Source organism: Humulus lupulus, chromosome 1, assembly GCF_963169125.1.
Source record: "Humulus lupulus chromosome 1, drHumLupu1.1, whole genome shotgun sequence".
Classification (NCBI taxonomy): domain Eukaryota; kingdom Viridiplantae; phylum Streptophyta; class Magnoliopsida; order Rosales; family Cannabaceae; genus Humulus; species Humulus lupulus.
The window spans coordinates 16444456-16454281 of NC_084793.1; the positions used below are offsets into that span (position 1 = coordinate 16444456).

Here is a 9826-nt window from a genome sequence, read left to right on the forward strand (position 1 = left end):
TGCAAGAGCAAGAACATCGGCCCATTGGCATTTTTGGCGAAGATAGTCAGGCACAGAGAGAGATCCCTTTCGAGCTGTCTGAATCTTTGTTCGATATTCATCCATTTTCGATTTGGAGTGAGCTCCATACAGAGCTTCCAAAGCACTCCACAGGGACGCAGACGAATCACATCCCATTACTTCAGAAGCGATTCCTTCCGTCATGGACCCATACAGCCAGCCAAGAAGGAGCTGGTCATTAACAATCCACTGCTCAAGCCATCGTCGTTAGTAGTGGTGATAAATTCTTGTGGCCTGAGTAAGGTACCTTTCAGATAGCCATCAAGTCAGTGGCCTCGTACAATAGCTGAGACCATCGTTTTCCATAGTGTGAAGTTGTTTCTGTCCAACTTCAAGGCAAAGGGTTGGTTGAGTGTACTCCCGAATTGGGGCACAATAATATTCGGAGTCTGAGCACTACTTTCTCCAGGAACTATGTTTGAAGCTGTCTGAGCTGAGTCGTCTTGCTTCCTAGTTTCTCCAGTGGCTGAGCCTCCATCTGCAGGTGTCTTCTCGCCAACTCCAGCCATTTGGGTCTGACAATGCCAAACCTGGCTCTGATACCAGAGAAAATTATAGAAGAAATGCAGAAAAATGCAGAAATGAGAGAAATGCTCAGCTGAATCTTGCTGGGGTATAAGCTTTTATTTATATATAACAGAGGCTGGTTACAAGAATATTCAAGGACAGGACACGTGTGCCCTGCCAGCCTATCATTGGCACATAAAACAATAAATATGGTACAATTGTAACGGCTAATATTCTAACAGAAAAGATCCTCTAATCATTTCCAACAATAAGGGTACAGGAGGTTGAAGGCTGCTGCACAATTCCTATTTTACCCTGCTTCTGTTGCATCCATTTTCTTAACAGATGTTAATAATATAAATTTTATTATTATGTAAGGGTAGTTTAGTCTTTTAGCCTCTCATTATTTTGTCTATATATTTTGTTGCTTTTGTACTCTTATTTTCATCTTTTTGATATAATGAAAAACCTAGCTTCTATTTTGATTCTCTCTCAAATCTCATTTGTCTATTTGCAAAATTATCAATGGTCATATTTGTCTCATTTAGACACAAGTTCAAATATATTATGATTGGCTAAGTTATTTTATTGAAGTGACAAGAGTAGGTTACAAGTCAAACTTATATCTTTGGGAAAGAAAAACAACAATAAAAAAAGCAAAGGTTTGCTTATGAAGGGAATAAGCACAGCCCACATTAATAGAAAGATCACTGTTTTTTGGTAGGAAATGAAGCCATTTTGTAGAGACCACAGATTCCTTCTGGTTTACCAGTGTTTCTCTTCATCCTTATGTAACCTTTCTCTCCCCACTTTGGTCCCCATGAGTTCCTTACTATGACGTAATCTACTCCTTTGTCTGTGCCATATCCCACTGCTGCAACTCCATGATCTAGATCAGTTCCGCAGTGCCCGTTAAACACTCCCTGAAAAATCCCAACAGTAGTCAAGGAATTTATACATTACATAACAAGTTTATATCATATACAGCATAGAGAGAAAATTATGTGTTTAACAAGCTTACCCCACTGTAGAACTGGAAAGCTCTGTCAGAAGCATCAATGGCTATGCTAATAGGTTGGTTAGCCAATGCCTTGAGAAGACTTAGTTCATCATTTGCTGGCACATCTTGGTAACCACTTATGGTCACTACCTCCGTCTCATCCTGCCACCAAAAAGATGAAATAGCTATATAATAAACAACTAATGTTTTTGGCTAAAAAGAAGGATCTTAATTTTGATCATCAGTACTTCTTGACCTATATATTGTTCCTTACCTTCTTCTCCTCACAGGTGCCTTCCTCCATAAGATAAGGGTAATCATCTTCCTTGTGAAGCCCACCACTAGACTTTATGAATTCAAAGGCATAGTCCATCAAACCACCATTGCAGCCATTGTTGAATGTTCTGTCACAATCGACCAGTTCTTGCTCGGACAAGGAAGTCAAGTTTCCTGTCACAATCTGGTTTATGCCTTCAACAGCAGCAACGGTCGAAAATGCCCAGCAACTACCTGCTCAACACACACAAAGAAAAAAATATTAAACCAATGTATAAGAGCACCAAATAGAAGCACTGTCACATGAGCATAAATCACCAAGTTGATACATAAAATGATTGGTGAGCTTTTCAGTACTTACCACATGAACCTTGGTTCTTGACTGCAGTGACAGCACCTTTCTTTCTCCAATCCACAGACTTTGGCAAATCCACCACATCTCTATAACTGAACTTCTCAGAAGATCCTGTTCTCTTAGTGAAATCAGTTTTGAGTCCCAAATACTTGCTCCTAAACTCCTCATGGCTCAAATCAGCAAACTCATTAAGCCCCAGCCAGTAGTCACTGTTTTGCTTATTTGTTTCATCAATGTGTTTTAAGTTATCTCTGAATATCTCAAACCTTTCAATCTTCTCCTCTATGCTGTTGTAGATTTTGCCATGTTTCGAGATCCACGAGTCAAAAAGATGAATAAGTTTGTCAATGCAAGTCAGGTGATCAGGAGAATAGCCAACGATTGAAAAGTCATCATTGGCTAATGAAGAACAAGCAAAGAGAGACAAAGACAACAATGCCAAAAGGGAAAGCTTAGAAAGCAAAGAGAAAGTCATTTTCTGCCAAGGAAAATTGAATGGAGAGAAGAGGTGTTTGGTATTGAATGAATGAGAAGGAAAGCATGGAATGACTATATATATAGTTTTTGATTTGAAAGGGTTGCTTTTTAATGAAGTGGTGTACTATGTATATTTATTTTTATTTTTAAGAGAAGACGGAGTCTTTAAGATTGGTTCTGTTTGGCAGGCTTTTCTTCCAAGCATGATCATGTATAATTAACACGAGTTGAATGAATGTGAGGAACGTAAGTTGAGTATGGATTTGCCGTGTTCTAGTGTAACTTAACAAAATGAAAATGGGTTTAGCAATTCTAGTCCAAAAATTGTGTATCAGTGAGTTCCATAAACCATCTCGTATAGAACTCCAATGGCTAATGGGTTAGGAAGGGTAAACATTGTTGAAATGATGATCTTAATAATGGCCATAAAATGAAAATAAGAATGGATGTCCATTACTCCAAATCAAATAGTACGTCTTTTCTTCCACTTTCGAAAGAGTATTTAATTTCATAGACGTACACGTAGGTATAGCAATAGCAGTGGGATAATCTAATGTTATTGATGGATCTTAAACATTGAGGTTTTGGTATAACTGCAAATATAGATCACTTACTAACCTAGTTTCATTGGAACTCGTCTTTGCAATTTCAAATTTTTTATTCAATAGTTTCTTTTTTTTTTATTTCACAAAATCCGTTACTATCGTCCCCTTTTCTTTAAGTGGTGAGTGTTTCTTTACGTCTGCTGCTGTAAACAAAAATGCATTCACATTCAACCGACTTTGTCAATATTAAACCACCCTTCTAGATTGCTTAATTTGTAATTCTATTCATCTACTATATTAACCTACAAACATTAGGGGTAATATCAACAAAACCTAAGAAGCATGCGTGTATATTTTTCTTTCTATTAGTCATGGCCGACAATAGGTTACATATTTTTGTGCAAAAAGACAGTACAACAGAAAGCTTTTCCAACGAAAAAAAATATAAGTATTTAAGGACGAATATAAAGGTCTATGAAACAAGGTCGTTTTTAACATCACAAGACATTGTCGCTCTTCGTAAATAGAGATCGTCGTTGTTCAGCTCGTATACTTGTTTATCCCCTGGCAATGTCATACTTGAAGGTCTCCATTTTGCTTAAAGCTAGTTGCATCTTAATTTACATTATATGAATGAAAAATTTGTTATATGAACTAACAGTTGAAGTCGCCGCTGCCTTTACAGCTTCTAAAATAGACTGAATATAAGATATATTGTGAGCAATGAGATGACAAGAGGAGGTCCTTACTATCTCTGTAGCTTCCCAATCGAGTGTAGATATATGGATACCGAGACTACACTGGAAAAGGATTATGAAAAAAAAAAAAAAATAGTAAGCACTCTAAAACAAATGAAGATCAATTTCAAAGAAAATTTATACAAAATTTATCGAAGTTCTAACTGGTTACGGCCAGGCTGGGCCACAACAATGCTGTGCATTATGCACAAAGAATGATTTATAGAACAGAAGTAACTTACGTTGAGCCGAGGAAAAAGGCAAGAGATAAATGGAAGCCAAATAGAAAAACGGAAACTATTGCTGTGAGCAGCATCGCCACCGATGTTGAGTACACCTGCAGAATATGATGTAGCTAAATCAACAAGGGAAAATTCTTCATTGCAGCACCATGAGTTGGGCCAGAGAAAAAAAAATAACATAGCTCCAACAGTATGATGATACTGGACTTGCTAGGGTATGTTCTTTTCTAGCGCATTACATAGATGGATGCAAAAGTAAGAATTTAATTGGCGACTGTTTTGTTTTTCTTAGAAAAAGAATTTAATTGCCTACTGTTTTGTTTTGCTTATAAATATACTTATTCCAAGTCTCACCTTTACAATGTTGTCGGCATATTTCATAACCATGGATACAGCAATGCCACTGAAAACAACAAAAATAAGGAAAGTATTGCATTATGAAAGCTCAAGTGTTAACATATATGCTCATTAGAGGGGAAAAAAATCAAAATATACTCATGACACAAGTCAAATTTTGTATAGATTCTGCATCAAAATAAGTTTTAAACATTAAAGCATGTGAACATAAAGGTAATAGACCAGTACTGAAATGCCTGGAGGTGCAAATAGAATAAGAAAACTACTGCTAAATCAATCAAGCTAGAATTGACATGTAACAAACCTCATTGCATGATTGAGAATCATCAGTACTGTAATAAATGAATATCCATGGAAGAAACCCCTAAAATACAGAGACAAAAACTTATTAATTGGTGAGCTACCAGACAATTGGAACTTGTTACAAAAAGCAGGATCAGAAAACAGAAAGAAACGTCCACTCACTTGTTCATCACAGCATCAAAATCTTGAACCAATATAGCAGCAGCATTGAATATCATCCCAAAAATATACAACCAAAAATTTTGCACATTTATATTCCTTGAAGGACGCTTTTTAATTATCGCCTGCAACATAAAACAAGGTTTCAGAAACAGTTATATTCCAGTACACTCAGATACGACTTGACTTAGTGGAGATTTGTATCCCTATTTATTAGTGTTTCTAAAAATCATTTGAATCCAATGTGAACCCAAACCTAGGTTAAAACAAAGAGCAGAGAACATAAGAAATACACGAAATTTACCTCAGTGTAAACACCAGCAAAACCACTTAAGAGTGCCATGACCTGCAAAGTTGGTACAACTTGTGATCACAAATAAATAACCTGTAAAGTTTTCTAAAAGAGAAGAGAGCCTCAAAAGCTATTGAAAACTCACAATGGCCATCATCCAACCTTGTAAAGGAGTTTGAAGAACATGATCAGAACTGTCAAACAAACAAGAGATTAATATGTGTAGGAGAGTGTTCACTCATCTGTGCTAAGTGCTAACACAATGCTGCTGCTTTAAAATGTTGCCTGACAATTGAATTTAATCCTCAGGAAGGTTTTAGTGATAAAAGCTTATTAACCTAAGAGCACTCTCATTGGGTGCTCTACTCCATCCTTTAAAATACCTCATCAAAACACATCTTTTTCTATTTTACCTCTAAATTTTACATTATATCATACATCAGCTTCTCTATATATTTCTCTACATCATTTAAATATTATATCTTTAAACATATTTTATTACTTAAAGTAAAATAAAATAATTGAAAATAAAAAAGAAATAATAAATATATACTAAATGGAGAGAGAAAGCTTATAAAGAAAAATATTAATATTAAAATATTATATAAAGGATATGTAAATGTTATGTAAATGTAGAGATGGATTAATTGGAGTTTGTGCATAGCTATTATAAATATATGTATAAAGGGAGCTGATAGAAGATGTTTTTATGAGTTTTAGCTAAATATTATAAAGAAAGTATATTATAAAATATATCACAAAAACATACATTTTTATAATTTACCTCAAAACTTTTACATTATACCATACACCTGCTTCTTTACATTATTTATATATTATATTTTTAAAAATATTTTATTTATTTTAAGAAATAAAATAATTAAACATAATAGTATCACACTCATATATATATATACAAAAGTTTATAAAAAAATAATAAAATATTTATAGCTTGATGAATAGTATTTCACTGCATATAAAGAAATGCTATTCATTTAGGTAAAAATATAACTTTACATCATCCAATGGAAGGTTACTTAACTATTTTTTCTCTGTATTATAAAGAATAACACATTTTAGTTCATCCAATATAAGTGCCCTAAGAGTGATGTGTATAAATGATAGTGATTCCCAACTACTGACTGATGCGTCCACAAACAACCAAAGAACTCTAAACAGACTATCAAGGCCAGCATGCTAAATTTGATACTCAAGGATCTGACAAGATGTAATTGAATGATGCTGGTAATGATTCTTACTTTGAGTTCAGTTGTGCTGTGGTGCATCCTGCACATAGCAGAATAAAAGCCGCCCACTGAATCTGACTTAACCTGCGATATATGGAGTAATCAGAACAGGAATCCTGTTAAGAATATTGCAAAGAATTATATATGATGAATCTCCGCTGTAGTTATACAAAGATAAATTGTTTAATTCATCTAGCTCCATCCACAGATACATCCAAAAGCAGCTCTCCTCATGCTTGTACAGATAAACATGTTTTTCTTTTCTGACAATATGTGCGAATATGTTTCCTAAATTCCTATTTAACTGTATTTGTTCACTAATGTCCCTCTTTGCCCCTGTAAATTCAGGCATGTCCCCATTCTTATATAACAATGGACGAAAGGGTCATTGGCAAGCCAAACAGAATAGAATTACGTACTTTTTCTTGAGTATAATTCTGTATAATACACCAGTACTTATTATATTCAGGTTCTTCAGAATCTGATAACCCGGAGCATCCACATAAGCAAAGATGTAATACTGCCACATAAGAAATAAGAGCAGATAGCATTACATTTCAAAAAGAAAGGACACCAAAACTACAATGAGAAGATAAAACTTAGTGAGACCAACCTGAAGTAAATTTTTTACAAGATAAAGTGCTGCAGGAATGGGGTAAACGATGACTTCTTCCACAGTTGTACTTAATCTATTACAACAGCAAAAGACTTATAAAAATCATGCTACATTTGATTCATCAATACCAAATTACCTATCAATGAAAACATAAACATCGTAGAAACTAAAAGCAATAAGCATAATTCCACAACAATCTAAGTGGAGTTGGTCATGCCACTTCTGAGAGAGTATATAATTGGATAAGGGTTTTTTTGGAGTGTTTAGAATTACTAGAACATATGACATAATTTTTGCATAAGAGATTCCTAATAGAAGTAAGAAAATCCGTATGGTAAGTTCTATTAATGTACTCTCAAATTAACAAAGTTGAGTCATGCAATTCCATCCACCATCAACTGAAAGACAACTTAAAAAAAAATCAAAGAATAAATAACGAAAAAAAAAAAACTAATAGCAAAGAACACCTGTTATCTTCTGTAACACCTTCATTATTCCAGATTCTTCCCAAAGCCACAAGCGAAAATGCGCATTTCAAACTCTCTACCTGCATTCGAGAAAGAAAAAAAGTTTAATAAGTATGAATTTGATATGGACATCAAAATTAAAGCTAATTCCAGCTTAAATTTTACCAAGAAATTTGCAGTGGTAACACTGTACTCGTATCTTCCCGCTCTCTTTGACCATACAATCAAAATTGCTTGCGAACTCGTAAGAACGGTCAAAGCGAGTGTGACCATTGACCTAACAAAGATCACGAATTTAGAGTTACCACATATTCGTATTACAATAAACAAATGTCAAATACACACAAACATGTATATACATATAAGCTCGTACTTTCGCTTCCATTTGGTCCGATCGATTGGACCGCCTCCCAAGCTGACAGCTGTATCAATCACCGCTAAACCAAGGTCAGTAAACAATTCAGATGTTTCACATTGAGATTTCGACCGAACTGAAGTGAAAAAATAATTATAAAAAAAAGTACCAGTTGAAAGAGGTTTTCCTCGCAAGCTCTCAACATCGTCAACGACTGAATCTTCATCTTTATCCTGCATTTGAATTTTGATATATATATATATATATGAGGTTAAATCATGACGAATTGAAGAAAAATGAAGATGGAGAAAACGCAAAGCGAAATGCAGAGAGATGAGGAGCTTTGATATTGAGCAAAATGAAGGTTGGGAATTGAGATGAGAATACCTGGTCTTTGATTTTCCTGTACTCCATTTTTGAGGAACAGAGAACAGAGGAGAACAGATCTCTTTGCTTAATCGTTCAGAGCGCTTGGGGTTCTCTTTCTCAGATCTCTATAGTGTAAGAAACGACTGACACCACTGATGAATGAACAACGCCGTGCTCTTTGCATAACCCGAATCACTTCCAAACCCGATCCGCTCAAAACATTTTTCCAATAATATATTAAAAACAAACAAACAAAAAAACAAATGACGGAATAACTTGAACATTGTCCTTTAATTTATTTTTATTTACAAATTAATTAAAAATAGGTATGGTCGTCTTTATATATTTATGTCGTTTACAGGTTCATGTCGTTTCTGTCTTTCTGATGGCTTATTCGTCGCTATTGTGTTTTCTGGAGTAATGTAGTTTCTTTCGTTTCAAAGTAGTTGTCGTTTCCTGACGCTTAATTTTTTTTTTTTTAATCTTACATTTTATTGTTACTGTTAAAAAATAAATGTACATAAATACCTAATTGCTGATATATATCAAACTCAAAAATTGACAGCAAAACTATCCAAAAAGCTAAAATTGGTGTTTCTGTCAACTCTAACTGTCCCGTTAATTGTTGACTAGGACGGCACATGTCGCCCTTTTATTAGTCCATATCATATTCTAAATTGGTAATTATCATATAAAAAATTAAGTATTTATTATCTCTCAAAACTACAAATCATGTATTCTAGTGATTAATTATCAATAATAAAATAATGATATTGAGATCATGTATATAACGACTCAGATTTCCTAATAAGGCTTAGGGCCTTGATTAGGGGTCAGGATAGCAAATTATGTGATTATATGATATTTATATATATATCATTATCTGAGTTATATCATAATATTACTAGATATGCATATTTAGGTGTATTAAATATGCATGTGGGCTCATTTTTGTTTAATTGGGCAATTTTCATATTTTGGTCATTTTTGGTATATGTGGTATGTGTGTGGTGCTTTATTATTATTTGATTATGCTTGGGTTACTCAGCACAAGGCGATCCTAGGAAGCAAGCTAGTGAGAAAGTCACAACGGGATTCATACTTGACTTGGAGTGAGTCAATGGGTATTTTGGCTATTTAGCACATTATCGGGATATTAGGTAATGGGAATAAATATTTTATGATAAATTGGGAGTTAGTGAGATCAGTAGAAATTCTGGGAATTTTAACTATTTTACCCCGGGAGGCGTTTTCAGGACCTTGAGCATTAGGACTTGCTTGAGGTTACTTAAGCGTGAAGTAACCTGTTAGAATTATAAAAAGAACATTCTAAACGTTTTCTCTTCCTCTCGTTCCATTTTCGACACGCGATCACATTTTCGAAGGAAACTTGAGTTTTAGGACTCGGAAGCAAGGATCGAGGCATAGCGATTCTAGGAAAGATTAGAAGCTTATTAGCGGG

The 9826-nt window shown here is 34.5% G+C and overlaps 2 protein-coding genes across 3 annotated transcripts; both read right to left on the reverse strand.

Moving 5' to 3' along the window:
* Positions 1-1128: 1128 nt before the first annotated feature.
* Positions 1129-2927, reverse strand: LOC133787132 (cysteine protease XCP1-like). Its single transcript, XM_062225525.1, has 4 exons — positions 2205-2927; positions 1842-2077; positions 1589-1729; positions 1129-1490 (listed from the first exon to the last, which is right to left on the reverse strand). The coding sequence occupies exons 1-4, from the start codon at positions 2671-2673 to the stop codon at positions 1275-1277; spliced, it is 1062 nt and encodes a 353-aa protein (XP_062081509.1). The 5' UTR covers positions 2674-2927; the 3' UTR covers positions 1129-1274.
* Positions 2928-3563: 636 nt separating this feature from the next.
* LOC133787148 (CMP-sialic acid transporter 4-like) lies at positions 3564-8600 on the reverse strand. Of its 2 annotated transcripts, none has more exons than XM_062225526.1 (15): positions 8383-8600; positions 8165-8228; positions 8014-8077; positions 7806-7917; positions 7641-7720; positions 7171-7246; positions 6977-7077; positions 6570-6641; positions 5456-5504; positions 5323-5364; positions 5022-5143; positions 4861-4920; positions 4554-4602; positions 4200-4294; positions 3564-4020 (listed from the first exon to the last, which is right to left on the reverse strand). In XM_062225526.1, exons 1-15 carry the CDS (start codon positions 8407-8409, stop codon positions 3969-3971), a joined length of 1065 nt encoding a protein of 354 aa, XP_062081510.1. In that variant the 5' UTR covers positions 8410-8600; the 3' UTR covers positions 3564-3968. The 2 variants fall into 2 exon arrangements, with proteins under 2 accessions (XP_062081510.1, XP_062081511.1); XM_062225527.1 differs by having other exon boundaries at positions 8014-8062; positions 8383-8599.
* Positions 8601-9826: the final 1226 nt, after the last annotated feature.

What these genes read in the sequence shown, in the direction of transcription:
- LOC133787132 (XM_062225525.1), bottom strand. Translation starts at nt 2,673, where the DNA reads ATGACTTTCTCTTTGCTTTCTAAGCTTTCCCTTTTGGCATTGTTGTCT. An exon ending in CAAGAACCAAGGTTCATGTG is followed by an intron (nt 2,078 to 2,204) that starts GTAAGTACTGAA and finishes TGTGTTGAGCAG; the next exon opens with GTAGTTGCTGGGCATTTTCG. An exon ending in CTTTCCAGTTCTACAGTGGG is followed by an intron (nt 1,491 to 1,588) that starts GTAAGCTTGTTA and finishes GGGATTTTTCAG; the next exon opens with GGAGTGTTTAACGGGCACTG.
- LOC133787148 (XM_062225526.1), bottom strand. Translation starts at nt 8,409, where the DNA reads ATGGAGTACAGGAAAATCAAAGACCAG. An exon ending in TTTGATGCTGTGATGAACAA is followed by an intron (nt 4,921 to 5,021) that starts GTGAGTGGACGT and finishes TCTGTATTTTAG; the next exon opens with GGGTTTCTTCCATGGATATT. An exon ending in ATTCTCAATCATGCAATGAG is followed by an intron (nt 4,603 to 4,860) that starts GTTTGTTACATG and finishes TGTTGTTTTCAG; the next exon opens with TGGCATTGCTGTATCCATGG.